Source organism: Aspergillus sydowii (genome assembly GCF_001890705.1).
Source record: "Aspergillus sydowii CBS 593.65 unplaced genomic scaffold ASPSYscaffold_1, whole genome shotgun sequence".
NCBI classification, from domain to species: domain Eukaryota; kingdom Fungi; phylum Ascomycota; class Eurotiomycetes; order Eurotiales; family Aspergillaceae; genus Aspergillus; species Aspergillus sydowii.
In genome coordinates, this window is record NW_024467859.1 from 1,869,168 (window position 1) to 1,889,431 (window position 20,264).

The 20,264-nt window shown below is 49.9% G+C and overlaps 4 protein-coding genes across 4 annotated transcripts; 1 reads left to right on the plus strand and 3 right to left on the minus strand.

Moving 5' to 3' along the window:
• Nucleotides 1-8,455: 8,455 nt before the first annotated feature.
• ASPSYDRAFT_83964 (putative BAP31 domain protein) lies at nt 8,456-9,175 on the minus strand (the record flags this gene model as incomplete). The annotated part of the gene is made up of 3 exons (XM_040851285.1): nt 8,456-8,840; nt 8,906-9,009; nt 9,065-9,175. 3 exons carry the CDS (start codon nt 9,173-9,175, stop codon nt 8,456-8,458), a joined length of 600 nt encoding a protein of 199 aa, XP_040707735.1.
• A 602-nt stretch (nt 9,176-9,777) lies between these two features.
• Nucleotides 9,778-12,058, minus strand: dus3 (tRNA dihydrouridine synthase DUS3; the record flags this gene model as incomplete). Its single annotated transcript, XM_040848706.1, has 3 exons — nt 9,778-9,859; nt 9,921-11,810; nt 11,868-12,058. The coding sequence occupies 3 exons, from the start codon at nt 12,056-12,058 to the stop codon at nt 9,778-9,780; spliced, it is 2,163 nt and encodes a 720-aa protein (XP_040707736.1).
• Nucleotides 12,059-14,439: 2,381 nt separating this feature from the next.
• ASPSYDRAFT_25967 (zinc-coordinating transcription factor SFP1) lies at nt 14,440-16,256 on the plus strand (the record flags this gene model as incomplete). The annotated part of the gene is made up of 3 exons (XM_040844226.1): nt 14,440-14,777; nt 14,837-15,881; nt 15,942-16,256. The coding sequence occupies 3 exons, from the start codon at nt 14,440-14,442 to the stop codon at nt 16,254-16,256; spliced, it is 1,698 nt and encodes a 565-aa protein (XP_040707737.1).
• Nucleotides 16,257-17,828: 1,572 nt separating this feature from the next.
• Nucleotides 17,829-19,598, minus strand: ASPSYDRAFT_53542 (transcription initiation factor IIA large subunit; the record flags this gene model as incomplete). The annotated part of the gene is made up of 4 exons (XM_040848707.1): nt 17,829-17,868; nt 17,926-18,992; nt 19,352-19,465; nt 19,581-19,598. The coding sequence occupies 4 exons, from the start codon at nt 19,596-19,598 to the stop codon at nt 17,829-17,831; spliced, it is 1,239 nt and encodes a 412-aa protein (XP_040707738.1).
• Nucleotides 19,599-20,264: the final 666 nt, after the last annotated feature.

The window sequence follows — 20,264 nt, forward strand, 5'->3', positions numbered from 1 at the left end:
TTCCAATTTTTTTAGTAAGTACTGAATCACGGGATGTCACACCTGTGCGTTTAAGTTCTCCTAGAAGCAGCCGGAACAGGACAGGACGGGCCGGGGGTTGGCTTCCTTAATATATCCTGAAGCTTACCGGGATCGGGGTGATCTGAATTTAGTAATAGTTGAAAGAGTTATATTTGGTGCTGTGGTATGAATAGGTCCTATTTATTTCCCTGTCTGGAAGCCACAAGAAATCCAAGGCGAAAGATAGTGAGATTCAGCTACGATCAAGTTACATGCTATATGGTTTATATGATAGAACAACGAACAAGTATAAAAAATCCAATCTGGCAAAAACTAGTCAAAATTGTGGTAGTCGCAAAGGCAGTAACAGTGGCAGTAGAATGGTGGTACAAGAAAACACACACTATGCTGCAAGCTTGGGAGAAACGGCCACCAAAAAAAGAGGTAAAGGCATTCAAAAACGACAAAGAAAAAATGGCAAAAGGCAAGATAACAGAAGGAGGCGCAAATGACTGGCCCTCTTTGCTTCTATCATCCACGATCGATCAGAGTTTCTAGAACAACGCCCATGAAGCGGTCAAGGTGCAGTCACTGAGAGGTTCGTCTCTCGGCAACACCGATATCCAATCCGTTCGGTGGAAATATTAACGGATCGATCTTCCTTACACTCAAGGCTTTGTTTCTGGAGGTTGTACACTTGTTAGAATTTGGTTTCTTTGTCTCGGCTTGCAGATTGGGGTCGGTTGGTTTCAGGTTGTTGGTGCTGCGCCTTCGAGAAAGATTAGACGTCCACTCACCTGAAGACTATCATGATGACTAGCCGCCGTGTTGGGGGCAGTTGTAGCCCTCCCGTCGGCGGACTTGCTGGCGCACCCCAGTGCAAGATGTGCCTCGTTTGGCACAATAGACCACATCTCCTTCTGGGTGGGTACAGCCGCAATCGTACTTGTAGAAGTATTGGGAGCACATCTTGACGGTTTCGTGGGGGTAGTTGGAGACTGGCTGTGGTAGATTTGGAAGTTTTTTTCTCGACTGAAAGAAGACGGAGGCAATATTGAACAAGGCCGAGAGGCTTTCTTTTGAAAAGCTGGCGGACTGGAGTGTTGTTGATGTTCTGGACAACTCGACGGGTGAAGAGGGTCTTAAATAAATCAGACTCGTCCGAGTTGGTGCAATCCCAAGGCGTAGAGCAAGACTCACTCGTTGACTGCGCCGCAACAACGCCGTAACAACGCCGTCGATAGATACAACAGAAAGAAGTAACGGCAGTGGGTATGACAGAATGAAAGAGTGACTCAGGGGAAGAAATAAAAAATAAAATAAAAATCGATTGGGGAACGGAAAAGACGAAGATTGAAGGTAAGTGAGAGCAAACGGTAACTACTGATGCATGCCCTTGATTCTTTTCCTTATTTTTCTCTTTATCCCCATGCAACCTCAACTCTTAATATGCAGCGGAATTTTGTGATGCAAGGTTCGTCACATTCAAATGGGATAACCCCGACGAATGGTTCTAACACCAATTTGAAGCTCGCCGGGACTACTCCTTCCGGTTCTCCAACATCTAGAAAGATTGGCCGGCTCTGCGGATCATCTGTGCAGGTGAATGCCACTAGAGACGTGGCTAAGCAGGTAATTATTGCCCTGGAAAGTAAATAAAAAGACAGATACTGGTCTGATCATCGGCAGGATCAAACCGGGATCTTCCTCATGAGCTTCATGAAATCCAGGCTGAATGGTAAGAGGCTTGACATCATGTTGAAGACACTGTGATGAATGGGCGTGCCAGTCGCGTATGCATCTTGCAGGGGGAGAAGTTGGAAAATAAGAACAGACCAACACTCCCGTTATCGAATCAGTTCCCGTATCGGACCAACAGTTCTATCGACATTTGGGGTCATGCCGCAGTCCAGCCGCTGCCCTAGATTGAGCATCTGACGAACATCAACGCCGCACCAGGTAACAGACCGGCCTTTCTTATTATGACCGACATTCACCCGGACACTTTCCTCGTCATAAGAACTTGGCATCCGGTGAGGGTGTGTGACGGCTCAAGCATATAGACAACCCTCCTGATGTGGTCATGTCGAGTTCCGCTGCACCACCAGGTTGTATTTGACGTTCAATTCTGCTGTTGGTTCGCATGGATCAGCTCATTGCAGCAACACTTGACTCATGAGCCACCTGCGCCGGTCCGGGGTACCACCGCAGTTCCTTGAAGTTTCGTTATTCCAAATTCACATCGAGAGTTACATGACTTCCCAATCCAACACAGACCAGCTGCGGATGCCTGGGGGAAATGTTGGAAAGCTAGACAGACGAATCTGCAAGAATCACATTGTCATCACAGCAGTCCAGGCTTGACTTCCTCGACCGACCAATGTATGGAGCACTTAATAGCCGTCGGGTTGGTGACTCCTGCAAGCCTCAATCTCCTTCCCCACCTGTCTTCTCTGCTTTATTTTCTTGTGATGACCTTCTTGTTGGGATCCCACAAATCTTCACAATAAAGGAAGGAGACAAGACCGAGCTATTTCGAAACAGGTAAATGGACAGTTGCCGCAGCTGTATGAAGGTCCAAATTCGCGCCGCAAAATTGGCGGATAATGTTGGCACAGTTTATAGTCGCCAGCCTAGTGAACGAGCGTTTCGAGCCATCTCGGCCTATGGAAGTCTCCGTCTTCTTCACGATCGATGGGGCCGAGGGAGGCCGCCTCGAGAGGACAGACGATCACTCGGATCAAGGTACCGGTAAATCCCCAAGGCACTCTCCGTGCTCAGTCTTTCTCGAACTTCCGGCCCATAGCTCTTCAGTCTTCACACGGAGTGTTGAGCCGCTGGAGATCCACACCTCCGTCAAAGTGACCTCGGCGATACGGCGCGGAAGGTCGAGGCGCTAAAATAGCGATAATTGACAGGTCGATCGCTGGTGGCACAGCAACACCGTAGGCGCCGTTGGATTTAAGACCACAACCAGCAGAAAATCATAGGCGCTCATTGAATCTTTGAGGATACAACCTGCAGTTGTTGAGAACGCCTTGCCAGGCCGCAGGAGGCTCGGGGCACGTGACCTGGAAGTCGCTCTTGCTTAAACCAGTTGGACCTTGCTCTTGCCTGTGCTTTCCTTCAGCACGCATTCTTCCATCTGTCGTTCTGCTTGTCAAGGCGTTGGAAGAGACTGAATTGCAGAGTTTCACAGAGCACAATGCCTTGATCTCCAACTCAGTCGGCTTCGGCACGGTCTCAGCTCTTTGCCAGCCCTGAGCGAGGGTGAAAGACAAAGTCTCAGATACGCATGAACGGGCCCTCCCCCTAATCTCTGCGAACTTACCCTCCGGCCCTACTTACATAACCCACAGCGGCACGTCAAGTCAATCGAGCGCGTTTTACGCATGATCCAGAAAGGAGGATTAGCGGCCCCAACTGAGAGATAGCCTGCAGCCAAGCGGCGGCCAAACAATAGATCGGGTCATGTGGTCTGGACAATATACAAAAGAATGCGACGGATGAAAGCCGAGAACAACGACAGGTTACACCAAGCTCTGTTCAGCGGAGGACGACCCCACGCCCGTACACTCAATCCAGATCAATAGTCAGGGCACGTTTCTTGGCTACATCTCCTGGTTGCTGATCATCCGAGGCAGTGAGATCACAGAACGGAAATAACTCAGCGACGCTGACACCCAATAGTAACAAGGGGGAATCACGGAGGTCTGCAGTCTGCACAAGCTGATAGCCCAGTAGACCACCTCGACCACCCCGGTTTAGTGGGGTTCACATTGCGGTGGAAAGCGGATCGTCCCAGCCGAGCTCTGGGATTGGAACAGGGGGCTGACGATAATGACGTTGTCAAGCTTCCCGGTTCCTAATAATACCGGTCTAGGCATGTGAAATACGGAATACAGCGTGTTTGACCATTAAGGCCTTTGATCCACCTTGGGACATGGGATAATCAGAGGGAATGCTTGATCCTTGACCAACCAGGTAATGGATTCCGTGCTTTCGATCGACGTGCTTTCGGTGACCCCTCAATGAACTTGATGATTCTTGGCTGTTTCCCTCAAATCTATAAAGAAGGCTAATCCGACCGACTTGAATCCTTCTTCATCCAAAACCTCTAAAACAACTCCTCAAGAAAAGCAAAAACCGCCCTCTGTCTTCTTGTACTTTCCGAATCTCCTCAAACCAAAGAGATCCCTCGCTATCCAACCTTCAACCTCCAACCGCGAATAACCGAACATAATGTACACCCACACACCCACTGCTAAGTTCCTCGTCCTGGCTCCTGTCCAGTCTGCCCCTCATTCGGTGTTCAACAACAATTTCCTCGTTCTCTCTCCTACCGAGTCAGCTCCCTCTTCAGTCTCCGGTGAGCAGACTGAAACCGAGAGCAACGCCTCTTCTCACATCCGTGAGCGCTCCGACAGCGAGGCCTCTACTGCCAGCAGCGTTTCGGATGGATTTCTCTTCCTGGGCCATAACCACCCAAGGGCCCCCGGCACCAGCGTTTAAAACATAGCGATACCCTCCACCTTGGAGACTGGGATCGCGCTGGACACGATATCGCCTTTTAGGTGGAAATGTTTTGGTTTTACTTTCGTGTTTCTTTGTTGCACCGGTTCATTTCACCACATTAACATTACTATACTCTTTGTCCCATGGATGCCTATGATACCACTACAGCCTGTGCCTGCCCGGCGAATGAAAGGAGGGCCGCAGAGGAGGACGCGAGGGGGGCGCCGAAGGAGAGATGCCAAGAGACAGGTTGATATTTGCCAAGTCCTGTGCAATGGATGATCTGATAAATTGCAGCTATATTGTAGTACAGCCAAGCAATGATAGTCGAGATTTTGGCCCCTGGTTACTATTTTCGTACGATAAGACTATACAGAGTAGCAACCGGAGGGACGGCCAAGGGCCTTTGGAAACAAAGCACCAAAGTACAATGCCTTCTCCGGCGCACTCACCGTTGGGACACAATCTTAGATCTGGTTACACATTGTATTACGGATACTGTTGCATTGATGCCAACAACCAAGGTGGTGGTGTTGACTCCTTCCTCATATCATAACATTAAACAGAAACCGCTCGACCTTCCCCAGAAGCGAAGAAAGTCGCGACCCCAAGGAGGGGCACGCACCTGAAGGATCATCTTAGGTTATCTTCCCCCATTGAACTTAATCTGCATTGGCTGACCGAGGGGATACACCGAGAGAATCATTCGGATTAGGGAGTCGCTGACTCGCACCAATCACGGCCCCGTGTTGGCACAAGTGGTTGACCAGGACAACGGAGGAAAAAGCAAAACGCGCCGAAATATGCAGCGGACTTTGTGCTGTCTACCCTGCGAATAGACATCCAGCCGAGCCATGAAGACATATAGCCAGCCACCTCAGGTATGGTCCGCTGGGTGGACGCGTGGAGGTGCAGGCGTCGGCGTTGCCATCCATTGAGGTTGTTGTGGTTGTGCGACAAGGGATCTTGGCTTCCTGAGTCTCTCTCATGGAATGTCGGACGTACTTTCTTCGAGAGTCGAGACCCAGATTGATGCGCAAAGCGCAATGTGGGATTCTTCATGTTACTTCTTTTTTTCCCCCTGCTCTATGGAGGAGGTGGGGACCCCGTGGAGGTCATCTGACCGTTTGTTTCTTTTTTCCCTTTTTCTGCCTGGACTTTTTACTCTTCTGATCGTCCCCCGGGTCCGCCTGGCTGAGTCGACAGTCGCTCCAGGTCCTCCTTACCTTACCTTACCTTATCTTACACCTGCATTCGCAAGCTGTGTAGATTGCAGAAGTCCTCTTCGTCTTGTGACTTATCCACGTCAGAGACGATCTGTCTGAGCAATCGTCTATGGAATAGGCCAATGAGATGATATTCGTAGCATACGGGCAGATTCGCAAGGAACTCGGTAAAGAAAGTAAAGTCGCCCACTAAGCCTTGCCTGATCTGCCTTGGCGCGTCGAGCTCTACTCCGAGTCTCGGCTACCTGTCGATGCGATCATGCGATGAGGAGAAGCCGTCTTCCACAACGGCGTATAGCGATAGGGAGAGAGGTGCTGAGAGTCCCAGACCGGGAAGCCTCCCGTGATTCCAGTTCTGGCTCGGTCTTCCCCACACGCATGGGATTCCCCTCATTGATTTGCTTAGCCTTCGCTTCAGCAGCTCCCCCTCACTAAGGTTCCTCCTCTCCGCATTCTCCAATCTTCAGTTTCCGCCATCACCATCACCGTCTGGCGTCTATCCATCCATCTCCTCACGAAAACAATATCACCCCCTCAATCCATCGCAAAAAAACATCTTGTCCCCGATTGAGCATCCCCACCCCATCGCAATCCCTGAAAAACTGGAAACTGCAAACACACTGCCCCTTGCATCCAACCAACAGACTCCGCTGCAACTCCGCCCCCTGCCTTCAAGAGACCAAGACTCTGTCACTGCCTGCACTGACCACTTGACTCAAGATAAGATACTCCCGCCGGCCTGGGCACTCCCGCCCTTCAGTCCCCGCCTGCGCCTACGTCCTCCGCCCCGATGGTTATTTTAGCATCGTCTTCGCGGACTCAGGCCAGCGTATTGTGTCGTTGATTCATGAATCCTGCATTTCTGTGTTGATGGTGGAGTACTCCGTACAATGGTGCGGAATTGGGACCCATCCATGTCGCAGCGGTGACTTCAGAAAGTGGGCACTCTGTTGGTTGGAGCTTAGACTCCGGTCGACTTATATTGGCTACATCATTGGGTTGAGTATAAGGTATACCAAGTAGAGAGGTTCCTGGTGTTTATCACATACAAACCCTACCTATGTGATCCGACGAACGGGCCATGTCAAGTGCTTTACTAGCGACGGTTCTGCCACACCTGGTCTGCACCATTTATGAGAACTGCTATATAGATTCGAGGTTGGCAACGGGAGCAGAGCATCCGAGGCGAATAGACTGCTTTTGAACCTGTCGATAGGATAAGCATGGAAGTCTGGCCTTCTATATAAGCTATGGGCATATCGGCTCCTTGAGCTATAATGCATTGTTCCGGGCCTTTATGCAAACAGAGAGCTGCAAGATACAAAGGTTAGCGGCTTTCTTACCTAGTACTGGCATGATCGAGCCCTCATTGATTAGAGAAAGAAGCCAAGGCCAGTATCTAAGGATATGTTAAGGCATGGCTTAACAGGAGGCCCTTGTAGCTTATGGAGGCGTCTCGCCAATGGTGACGGTTCGTTAGTATTCAAGCTTTAGTATACATCTATTTCCCTCAGGGCAACGGCAAATTTACCAGGAGTTTGTGGCCTTTAATAGTTTTGCGTCGGTAAACTTAGTTTGCCCCCGAGCAGCGCGGGCACTATGCTCAGGATTTATAGCACCGAACAGGGTATAACCTAAGTTACTTGAATGGTCTACATCGGGAGGCCTGCTAGAAATACTTATCTTCGGCGTTTTCTTCTTCTTCTTCTTCTTCTTTTTTTTTTGGGGGGGGGGGAACTTTTGACCGGGTTTGCGAAAGGCGTCTGGAGTTCAACATGAACGAAACTGTGACAGCATCCTAGAAGTCTATAGGGTGCCGTAGGTTTGATTTCTCAATAACCCTACTCAGATAGAGGGATCATGATACTCCGAACCGATGATAAGTCATCCCCTACCTGGACATCATCTACCGCAATATCAAACCCGGCCTCGTCGGTTTCCGTGGCGGTGGCTTGATTTAATTATAGAAATTACATGAGAAGACAGTCGGGGCAAAATCTAAGCATACAGCGTCAACTCGTGCCGTTCCCACCCTCGTGGGTCTCTTTGATGGTAAAGGGAATCTCGTCGGCAAGAGGTATATTGGAGATGAACGGTTTGGAGGTGGAAGCAAAGGAAGGTGGAAAGGACGGGATTCTGGTTCTGTACCCATTTATCCGGACCTTCCGTATAGGGCTTTTTCTTCTTTGGCAATGTGCCCCATACATAGAATAACGTATTCCACGTTCAGTGGAGAAGTTAGGTAGTTCCATGGTTGAACCACCGTTGTTATAACCTACAAGCCCCTAAGTATACTTCCGCAGTTGCTGGCCGCTGCCTTGTTTTGACAAAGCGGAGCGTTTTAACTACGATGATCCAGGAAACTCGAATTCCGGGCTGCATTCAACATTATTCGTAGATATATAATTTGAATATTGGACGCTTCCGACCGAATAATCAACGGAGGTGCATCCTATGTACGCACTCACAACTCCCCTCGAACCAAAACACAAGAACAGGTGATAACAGAACATTTTCTCTGGAAGTACCGCAGTATGGATTGGGATAGTCCTTGTCGGTAATCAACATTTCGAAAGACATAAAACTGATAGGCTTAGTCATGTCTTCTGAGCATGTCAGAGGCCTCTCCGTACGTTGTTCGAACAACACTTAATGTCGCCAGTCAACATCGACCAAGAGACTCCCCTGACTGAAATCGGGCCAACAGCGAAGGTTTACAGATCCTTCTTCTCACCGGAGCCTTCGCTCTTGCTGCCCGCAACTTGGTCGCCCAGGTTGTGGTATTCACGAGTAAGGCCCTCAGTCTGCTTCTTCAGAGTGTCGATATCACGCTCCTTGGCCTCGAGCTCCTTCTTCAGACGTCCAATCTCACCCATGTCACCAGCCTGTGCAAGACGAGCGGAGTCCTTGCCGCCAGACTGCTTGTTGCCCTCGAGAAGCTTGACACGGTCTTCGAGGCGGAGGGTCTCAAGGATCATGGTGTAGGTGCGGTTGAGGATAAGAGACAGGAAGAGAGTGAACCCGCAGAGGTACATGTTGCGCTGAGAGTAGAACTTGCGGGCTTGGACTTCTGAACGGTCGGTACCGAGGGCGGCCCCTCTGCTAACATTCAAATTAGCGCATACAGCTACTAGGGACATTCGTTAGGTTGTTCGAGTACATACCCCACATTTCCACCCTCCTTCGAGAAGGCGGACACCTCCAGCTGTACCCGGTACACCCGGTTGACGCTGTCAATGAACAAAATGAGGATAAAGATAAATGTGATCTGAAATATACGTTATTATATGGAATCCGATTCCGTGTTTCTTGAGAAAACCTACCCTCAGACCATATTGCAATTTCGCTATTACCGGGCTTTCCGAGACAAAGGTGAAAAGCTTGCGCCTGACAGCGAAGGGAAGCGGCACGATCAGGCCCATGAAGACGCCCATCTCGAGGACGAGAAGGCAAAAAACCTGCAACCAAAAAGCACGTTAATACTCATTGACCTGAAGGGCCAGGGGCTGAAAGTGGGATGCTCCAGGCTGCAGCAAAACCCAATTGTTTTGCTCGATGGGAGGACGGGATCGAAAATGTCGGTTTGCGAATACGTACAAGACTGTAGTAGAGCGTCATTTTGCTTGAATTGCTCGCTCGAATGCGTTTATGAGCTCCGATTACTGCTTGAAAAGCTTGGACAGAAAGGTGAGGAGGGGGGTTCAAAAAAGTAAACAAAAGCCTAACCGGTAGATTGTGGGCTATGGAGGCTTGAGAAATTTCGAAATTAGAAAGAGCACTTAGCAACGCAACTCTTTAGAGAACAGGCAGTATTTATAAAGACTGTTCAGAAAGATGGGGGAGGTCGAGGTGGTCTTTTTCCAAGGTTAGCAGCGAGAAGACGTCATCAACGTCGGAGCTGGCCTTTGGTCACGTGACACAGCCCCCACATGCACGTGTACAAAGTACATCTATTATCCGGATCTTTGAGGTGAATACATCTGTAAATTTGTTTTCTATATTTGCTTATATGTACATGAGTCGTATGCTGTATCTATTAACCCTCCGCTTCATAGGCGTTGGATTTGTGCTTGGGCTCGAACTTGAAGTCTTTATGGGCTGGGCCGAGGAACATCTCACTGTGCGAGTATTAGAATCCAGCACCAGTACTAGTAACATCAGTGGGACAAGAGAACTTACCTGATCTTGATCCAATCCTTGTAGTTGTTGCTACCCATGAGAGTCTCCAGATCATTCCTGCCTCTATAGTACGGGGGCCGGTCGTTGATCTTCGGGGGAAGATATTCGAGGAGCCCGATGGGCAGGTAGCGACATGTGAAGCTCAGCCATTCAAGCATGAAGCGACGAGTGAGACCAATGCCAATCTCGTCGGATCCCCATACGTCCATACCGTACCTGGCAAACTTTTCGACGTACGACAGTCGTTCAGAAGCTGACTTGTCGAGGTACTGGCCTGTTTGGATTTCCTCAAAGAGCCACGGCTTAACCAGGGCACCACGACCAACCATAACGCTGTCAACACCGGCGTGATTGATATGGTCATTATAGTCTATATGAGAGTAGCAGTCACCGTTTCCTAAGAACCAAGTCTTTCCGCCATTCGGCCGCGTCCGTTCTTCAGGCTCGCGAATAGTGTCCGTGATTTCATCTGACTTTTCATTGAGACGCTTGATGAGTGCGGCAGTCTCGGAAATATACTCCCAATTAGCCTCTCTTGTGTACCGTTGTTGCCTACTCCGTCCGTGGAGCGTGACTGCCGCTACGCCAGAGGGGCCGCAGTCAAGCAGGCTGGCTTCGTGGCCTCCAAGAACAAGACGCTCCACCAGCTTTTGGGCGTTGGGATTGTTGTCTTTTGTCCCTGTGCGAATTTTGACTGTAATTGGGATCTCCTGCGAGACAGCGTTCATTCCGCGGAGCATCTTCTCCAGCTTCGCTGGGGTGTCAAGTAGCGCAGAGCCGGAACCCTCTCGAAAAAGGAGATCAATGGGGCAACCACAGTTCAGATCAATGACGCGAAGATTTGGGGTGAACTTGGATAGCGCCTCCGTAGCCTTCATAACGTACCGGTACTTGTTTCCCGCTATCTGTGCACCGAATTTGACGTCTTTGGAGTTGTCATAGCCCTCTACTATGCCATTGCGCGGGGAGTATTTTGGGGACGTGGCCTCCGATTCATGTGCCCGCATCAAGGCCCACTCTCCCCGTTGGCCCTGAACTAATGGCATACTGAGGGCCATCTCCGAGTACGTGAGTTGCGCACCAAGTTCAACACAGAGTCTTCGGAACGGTAGGTTCCCCTGTGTAGTCAGGGGCGCGAGAGCAGGGGTCTCGGGCCCAAAATATAACCGTCTTTTCTCGGATGGCATGAAGGGCGCCTCCCGGTACTTTGCTCGGTTCTCCTCCTTTTCTTCCTTATCCTTCTCTTCGACATCTTCAGCTGGAATCGCGCCATTCTTGTACCGTCCATGTAGGTCCTTCTCTAGCTGTTTCGATGTCTCGTCTATCCAGTCGGCATATTTTTCGGACCGTGGCAATCCGATACGTCGTCTTGAAAGCGACATCCTGTCATCCACCGAAACGGTGTTGACGATACCGTCCTCGCCTGCGGACGGAACAGTTGGCTGGGCGTTTTTCTTGCGCTCTTCATCCTCAAGCAATACCAGCTCCTTTCGCCCATCCTCAGTCTCCCGCTCGGTCATATGAGAACCAACAAAGCGACATTTCCAACCCGAGCCGCATTTCCCACGAGCATCCCATACTGGACAAAGGCTATTGAACGTCGTAAGGTCCTCCCGCTTGTGTTCCTTCAGATATGTGCGCAGATCATGCTCAAACCGGCATTTTTCGCCCCACGAACATTCACCCGGCGAAAATTCCGCGCTGTGCGCTCTGCTACCACACAGTCCCTTTGCGTCCTCTGATTTCCCGAACGTGCGCTTCTTGTTCTGCCCGGTATTCTTCTTCTTCCCTTTCTTTTCATCGTCGCGATCTTTGTGTCCGGCTGCTTCTGCGGCGTCGTCGGCGTTCAAATCTACTGCTGGGGCCTGTTCGGGTTTCGGAAGGAGATACCTGGGATTGGATTAGTCGTGGTGTTGTGTAAGCGCAAAAATTTCGTTCGGAGCATACTCTGCTTTTACTGGTGCTTCGCCTCTCTTTCTACTATCAGAAGTCTGTCCATTTCCGTTCTGTTGCTCTGAAGGCGCAGATTCTTCTAGTCTAGCCTTCTTCGCAGGTGGTTCTTCGGACTGGTCGTTGCCGTTGAGGGCGGGTTGCTTTGGTAGCTCGGCCTCAGCGTTTTGGGGCGCCGTGGAATCCATAACGAAGCAGTGAATATTCCACTTCTTTTGCTTTTTCAACGAGAGACCCAAGTTGACGGCAGCAGTTCGAATTCTAGTCTTTAGATCTGCGGAGTGTTCCTGGTAACATGTCCGCGGACGATTTTTGATTCGACCCCACAGATACTACTGCAGTTTGCATAGTTTGCACCGCAGATGTGACGCAGGTGGCGAGATGGAGCATCGGTTCGCGGTGCTCCGGGATTGTAAGACGTTTAGTATTGAGTTGCTGAAATACAATCGGAGATACCATGGTTCAGGGCCGACGCAGTATTGGTGGTAAGGAAGTCGCTGAAATTCTTGGTGTGGTGTTGCAGATTCGGAGCATGAGTATGGCTGGATGTCGTCCCACGCGAAGTGAGAAATGCATAATTCTAATATAGTTGTGGCGGTGAGCCAAGAGTTAAACAATAATTTTTCCCCAGGCCCGGCTGAATCATTTGTCGGTCTAATAATTGTATGATACCGCTACGCTAATCCATGCTCCCAGACCCTCAAGTGGCATGACACAACATTACCATGCCTTTTAACCTTCCAAGCGTATGCTCTTTACAGGATGACCCAATTAGGAAAAGGAGTTCATTAGTTTATTCAACAAAGCTATGAAGAGCGGGGCCTGGTGCTTTATGCGTACACTGGGCAGCGCGGCGCCGAGGAGTCGAGGACACATCGTGTGTTTTCCAAACTTGGGATAAGTGGTGATAGATCGATGGAGAATCGCCCCATCAACTAGTACGTAGTCACGCGCCTAAGACCCAGCCTGGTCTCGGGTAATTGGAAGTAAGTGTGCCTTTTTCTTGATCTACTCTGCTGAATCGTAGTTCCTGTTCATCAGCCCAAGAAGAGTAAAGACTATCGTGACTCGTGAGTACTATACAAGACGCTCGGATAGCGGAAACAACCGTACTTGTAACCCCTCAGCGTGATCGTTTCAGGGGTAGCTGCCAGTTAACGAAGGACAGATCAAAATGTAGCGGTATAACTCGATCCGTATATTTCTAAAGAGGGGCAGCCTCGAGTAAGCCAGATGCGAGGAGAGCATACGAGCCAAGCATTAGGGGACTTGCCCCTCCAACGGTGTTCACGATGATAAGCCGTGGGGGAGCGGCAGAACCAGGTGAAGAATGTCGGGCGGGCCAACTGCAGGTCCCTGGATCATCAAGGGCCACGACATCCTGCATCCCTCCCGCGGTTAACTCGTTAAAATAATAAACAGTAACAACCCAAGTACGAACAGAGGAATAATTCTCGAAGACTGGAACCCAAAAATTCGTCGGCAGGCGAGGAGGGAAAGTGTATGAAACGCCGAGTATTCGTTACCTAATAATACGCCAAGGGTGCTGCCTTTACGGACTGGCGGTATTATTGGCGAGCGAAGGACTTTCTGGAAGCACACTAGAGGCCGGCTAAGCGTAAGGCAGATGAGATGGGTCCACCCTCTGGAGGAGGTTCCAGGGAGCCAGCGTCATGAGTATACATCATTACTTGGGCCTTCACGTCTGTTCGACGTAATCACCCATGTCGCCCCCCTAGGCCCGATTATCTGGGCCTGGTATTGCCAGGGCGGAGATTCGATCTATAATCGACCCCAAAGCTACCAGAGACTCGTTCGACCTACTGACTGGACTGGACGTTGGAGGCTAACTCCTGGGAAACTCGTGAGAGTGTTACTAAATAAGCGGTGGAAGCTGTGTTGTGACGGTAATATTTACGTATCAGCATTGAAACCAGAGTTACGCTTCTACCCCATCTCTGCTTAGTTTCGAGTCGACCTCAACCCAGCGTAATAATTTCCGTTGGCAAACCACCTTAGACTCTCGTACTCCTTCCTTCACTCCGTCGCAGAAGCGCCCGGTGTGTTACCATCTCGTCTTCCCATCTCTCTCCCGTTTGCCGGTGCTGCTTCTCTCCGTTCCTCTCGCGACCCGTCACTGAGACTCGGCGGACCATCTGATACGTCCCGCCACCTCCCGAATTCGTCACAGTTCCGCATTGCAAGCGGGACGTTATCCGAGGGTGGAAGGTGGACTTTGCTCAGCTACCACCAAGTGCTTGCTGATGAGACATCGATCCTCCTCTCATCTTCTTCGTCTCTCACTACTCCATTCAACCTGAACATCCTTATCGCCCCTGTGCTTGCTCTCCGTTCGTTCGTCGCAACTTTCCACCCGCTTTGGCTTGCTATTGCGCGGATCGGATAGGTAAAACGGCCTCCTCGTCGTAACCTTGCCATTCATAACACCCAACACTGAGCCCAGCACCGATCCCATTACCTCCTCTTCAAACACACTCTCACGACACATATTCTCTATTTTTTTTGCCTTTCGCTCGACTCTATTATTCTCGCAGGAGATACGATAACGATGAGTACGACTACTCCCATCGATATCGCCACTCGGCAGACCTCTGTCTCCCCTCCGGGACAGCAGGCATCGAACTTGACCTCGGCTCTGCAGCGAGCAGGCAACACAGAACGTACGGGCAGCATATCTCATGCTAACGTCCCAATAAGTATGTTCAAGGCTTCTGCCCCTCGTAAGGACTCCATCGGGGCAGCTACCGCGCAATGGGGAAACGGTACGAAACCCATTTCGATGTCCGGCTCCAACCGGGATAAACAGCGCCGCGAGTCGTTAGCTGGAAGCTTAGTCGGTGGAATGAGCTGGGGTGGTGTTTCTGTTGGCAGTTGGATTCGCGATGAGTAAGTTGTTGCTTTCATCCTTGAGCCCTTGGTCGAATACTGACTGAAGTACACTGTAGCATCATTATGGCTGGCACCTCTCCGTTCACTACATTCCAATCACCATCGTTCCACTCGTCATCTTATCTACCGAAACTTGAAGCAAATTTCATGCGCGACTTTTCTTGCTGTGGAGTGACACTGCCTACTCTCCATGATTTGCTACAACACTACGAAGAAGCGCACGCAACAAAGTCCGGACATCGCCCGAGTCAAGTCGACCCCCGTGCAGCTCTCGCGGCTGCGTCGATGTCACAACAATGCCAACAGAACAACAACCAGAACCGAGGTTTACAGCCGGATAGGACTATCGACATGCAACGAAAGATGAATCAGACTCATACCCCTCAGCAACATTCAGATATGGACACTATTGACGACATGGAGTTGGATGATGCTATGGACGATGTCGATGCGTCTGCTCAATTTTTCAACCCCCAATCCAGAGATGCAAATCAAGGAGGATTTGGAACACCGAACCGTCAAGTCCCTAATTTGAACTTGTCAATGCTTCCAAGCCATCAGGGCTTCAAAGGGTCTCAGCCTGGAACGCCCGTCGCGTCTGGTCGTCCTCTTTCCCTGCAAAACAATCCCACCGTTTCCTCCGTCAATACCCCTACTCTGATGCCAAATCCTCTTCAGAACTCACAGTTCCGCGGAACCCCGGACTCGTCAACGCCAGGAACACCCGCAGAGCTCGACGACAGCATGATCGGTCCCTTTGGAGAATTGTCAATGCAAAACGCAATGCTGCAGGGCCAGCAGCAATTCTCGAGATTCACCGGAAATAATGACATGGTGGATTTGTGTATTGACGAGCCGGCAAAGCGACTCTTTAGCCCCACTGGTGGAATTAACCAATCAAATGCCCACTTCAAGCTCAGTGGAGCGCAGTATGGTCCAAATAGCGACATTGCTAGACGGATACGCGAACAGCAAATGCTTGCAGGCGTTCCTGATACTACTTCTATCCTTCCAAACGAGGAGCCGAAGCCCTACCGGTGCCCAGTTATTGGTTGCGAAAAGGCGTACAAGAACCAGAATGGTTTGAAATATCACAAAGCTGTAAGTAACACTGGGAAAACTTTCCCACCACTTTTGTTTCGTTGCTAACGATTTATTTAGCATGGCCACAACAACCAACAATTGCACGACAATGCGGATGGCACGTTTTCTATTGTCAACCCAGAGACATCCGCACCATACCCCGGAACACTTGGCATGGAGAAAGAAAAGCCATACCGATGCGAGGTTTGTGGCAAGCGTTACAAGAACCTCAACGGGCTCAAATACCACAAATCACACTCCCCTCCATGTAACCCCGATTTTCAACTTGCTGCCGCACGCAGTCTTAACTACGGCGGTGGCGTTATGCAAGGGCAAAATATCAATGTTGCCGGGGCAGGCTTACCTGGCATTGGTGAAGAAGGTCTCCTATAGGCTCGTCCTTCCTCCTTCTCACGTCATTTCGATTCTATGAATTTCTACGGCCTTATTGCGCGACATATGATTTAATGACCGTCTTGGTGGTTTGGAGTTAATTTAGTACGAATGCCCGTCAGAAGATCTTAAAACAGGTTGGATTGCTGGGCCTGACGATACCCCGAAGACTTCGGAGACATACAACGGCTTGTTCGGTGCTCATAGAACGGATATTTCTGATTTTGTGTCACATTTCTTTTCTTCGCTTTTCTACTCCTCATTCTATGTTCCTTTTCTCTGTCTCTTTTTATTTTTTCCTCACCTCTACTCTGTCTCCATTCCGCGGCTTCTTCGAGGATGTCTGATAGTGTCACCGCGGCGCTCCGCCGCCCAATGCCCTTCAATCCCCCCTTGGCTTGGTATTCGGCCACCGGAATCGAATTCTACGGTTGATATACAATAGTGAATAAGGGAACGGCATCTTCTCGAAACATACGAAGTGACAGCGGGGTTAGAGTGAGTATTATCTGGCGTCGGTGTTCCCGTCCCTCCAACAAGAGACTGAATTGCAAATACGGGAAATAAAGGAAATCAGTGGCCCTAGTGTCTCGGTTTCTGTCTGTAGATAGACGGTTTCTGGTTAACCATCATCCTGCTTGGAGTGTTCTTTGGTGTGGCTATTTTCATTAAAGTGGGTGTTTTTATTACATGGTGTTGTTGGTGAATTCCTAAGCTAGTATCTGTCCGTGTTCGATTATGGGTGTTCTTTCGATAGATACTTTTTTTACTTCGTTGTTTTATGGTTTTCTCGATTCCCAACTGTCCTTTTTTCGTTTTGTTCTGATTCGGCATGGCTGTCACGGAGACCAAAAAAGTTTTTTGAAAAAATGAGATTTGCCTGGTTATTACTTCACACTGATGCTTACAATGTTCAGTTAAGTTGTAGACAGTAAAGACGAAAAGACGTAAAGACGTAAAACAATGTAAAGGCTCTCCAAACAGCTTGGTTCTGAAAGTGAGGAGCCAAGTTTTGGGGTGTTCTTCGATCTACGATGGGAGAGAGAGATATTTATATAGTTAGATATGTTTCAGTATCATTTTAAAAAGCTTTAAAATAGACAGCCAAATGAATAGCATTCAGGCTTTACATCCTGATATGTGAATGCTTTGTTTTGTTTATTCCAAATGTGGATATTCTGATACAAAAACTGGCATCTTGATGAAATCGACTGTCGGCCTGCATAAAGGCCATCCACCAATCCGGCCAGAAACAGAAAAAAGAGAAAATAACTCGAGACGGTAACGAGCATAGACGACTCGAAAGCAAGTGCAGGGGAGTAAGCGGCGAGCTGCCAAAGTGGAATACTTAGATTGAATATAGACATCCTGAGTCAATTGTATTTGTATTTCGTATTTCGTTAATTGTTTCTTGAGGCAAAAGATCATTACGTGAAGCAATGTTTGACTTTCCCGATTGTCCAGTCTACTGAGTGGGTGTGTGATAGGGGTCTTTTTACACGTGCGGAAGGGTATGATATAGGGATAAGAGGTAAGGCATGGGGGTAGCTGGACGGCGGGAGTAGATATGGTTTACCATTCAAACTCGCCCTGGCCTTTATGGAAGACATATCTGTTCAGGAAGTTAGCGGATGTGAGACTTAGAACACTGGAACTTCATGAGACATACTCTTTGCCTCCTGTAGTTAGAATGCCGTCTTTCAATGTGCACTTCCACTTATTCTTGACCCGTTGAACTTTGTCATATGTGCAAAGCATGACTTGTCCAACAGCATCATCGTCATCCTCATCCTGAGCAACTAGGTCATCAGGGTCGTCGAGGTCGGAATTGATGGCATCTTCATCGTCTTCTTCCTTGGTATCATCGCCCCCAGGGCCGTCAAATTGAGCCCTAGGTGTCGTAGATGGGCCTGCAGAAACAATCCCAGACTTTGGCTGTGGTTTGCGCTCATCCAGGGGCACCATAAGACCACCTCCTTCGAACTGCAGCATGCGCTCCTTAATATGGTCCCGAAGGACTCTGTCATTCTCTCCACCATCACGTTCAGCGGCCTCACGTCTCCGTGCAACTTCTGCTTTCCAATCCAACAGCGCATCACAAACAGCACCGTCAGTCTGGGAGTTGCTTACGGACGGATGTGGTATGGAATGGTAGCCGGGCTCTTGCTTAATCTGAGGGTTCTGACCGTTGGGCATTTGTTGCATACTAGGAGGACGCGGCAATCCCATAGGCGGCTGCTGTGACTGGGCTTGCATCTGACTGACTGAGTTGGCAGCCGCAGCGCCATATCTCTGTTGGATCAGATTGGTAGCGCGTTCCCGTGCCGACTGAGCATTTGGTGGGGCGCCCATCATATGGCTCATGGGAGGCAAGGAAGGATGGCCATTCAGACCTGGTTCAGTTTTGATTTGCGGCGCGTGTCCTAGTGGATTGCTACCGGTGGCCCCGACCGCAGCAGGAGCCTGGAGTGGCGTGCCATTGGGAGGAATAGACTGGGGGTGGTGCGGTGCATGTTGTGGATGTTGTAGTTGAGGGTGTTGTTGGTGGGGTTGTTGCGGGGGAGCATGTTGCTGTTGATGGACTTGTTGTTGCTGTTGGGGGCGAGGGGCGTTAGAAGGAACTGTTGTTGTAGGAGGAAGAACCTGTTGGTTCTGAGGTTGTGCAGGAGTCTGTGGGGGAGCAGGATCCCATGGGAAGTGAGCGACTCCCAGAGAGGAGAGTTTCTTCTGCCAGCTCTGCGACGAAGTTAGCGACCGAGGAGAAATTCAACAGCAGGGGATAATTTTAAAACAAAAACAAAATAGAGACCACGAGCAGGCGTGACGCGAGAGAGGACGTGTCATAATGAGGGGCGTCCAAAGCACGCACTGGAGAGTTGGACGGAGGGGAAGGAGATGCGTTGGGAGGTGAGAGTGGCTTGGCGGCCTGAGGCGGCTATAAAAGAAGTTCAAAAGCAGGCGCTTCCCCAGCACACTTGCTGAGTCTGACACCGCCTCCCGCACCTCTCGGCCTCCCCGCCTCCACCCAGATTGAGGCTCTATCAAGGGGTCTCATCGCTTTCCATCATCTTGAAAAAGAGAAAGAGGTCTCTCACCTTTCGCAAGTCTACAAGCGTCTGCTGGTCGACGCCGCTTTCCTCGAAATCCACCTGGGATGCATCGCACACCTCCTGGATGACACGCTCGAACACCGTGCCCTGCAAGACGCCCTGGTTTAGCCGACATCCCCGCAGAAAGGAAGGGAGAGGACAGTCGACAGAATCGACAGAAACAACCGTCGCCTGCCGTTCAGACAGGGTCGGGTTGCCTTGAGAAGGCACTCACCACCAGCTGATTCGACATGCTGAGCCGTCAAAGGAAGGGATATTGTAGCCGTTTATTGTCGGATTTAGAAGACAGCAAGGGGGGTTTCTGAATTTGTTTTCTCGCTCACTCTCTAACAAAAAAAAAAAAGTAAAAGAAAGTCAAAACCAGCTTAGAGACCTATTGAAGCGGTGGTTGTTCGACTAGCAGCCGGAAGAGCCTCTCGTCGCAGTGGTCGGCGATCACGGGCTTGGATGCGGCGGACGAACTTCCAAACGATCACTATATCTTATTCCCCCGAGGACTAGCACTTGCTCGTAGACAGTGTCACTTCGGCAAATCGAAGTGTACCTGACAGAAAAAAACCCCAAACGTGTGGTGCTGAACCGGTTGGAAAGAAGGAAGCGGTCGGTAAATGGCGAGAGGTGTTGGTAGAGGCGAGGTCCCTGTAGCCGGGCGAAATCCGCCTCTCTTCTACCCTGCTTACTCAGCACTCTAGCGCCACTTCTTATAAATACTTTCCATCGCCCGCATTTCATTCTGCTCACTTCTTGGGAGAGCAGGGGCCAGATGCTGTAGTTTCAGTTCACATTCCGTCAGTTTCCCATTTAAATCAGTGCAAACCTCGTGATTTAATTCACGCAAAATGAGGCTGTTCTGTCCAGATCAATCCCAAGATGACTGGGGGCCAAATGGGCGCCTACA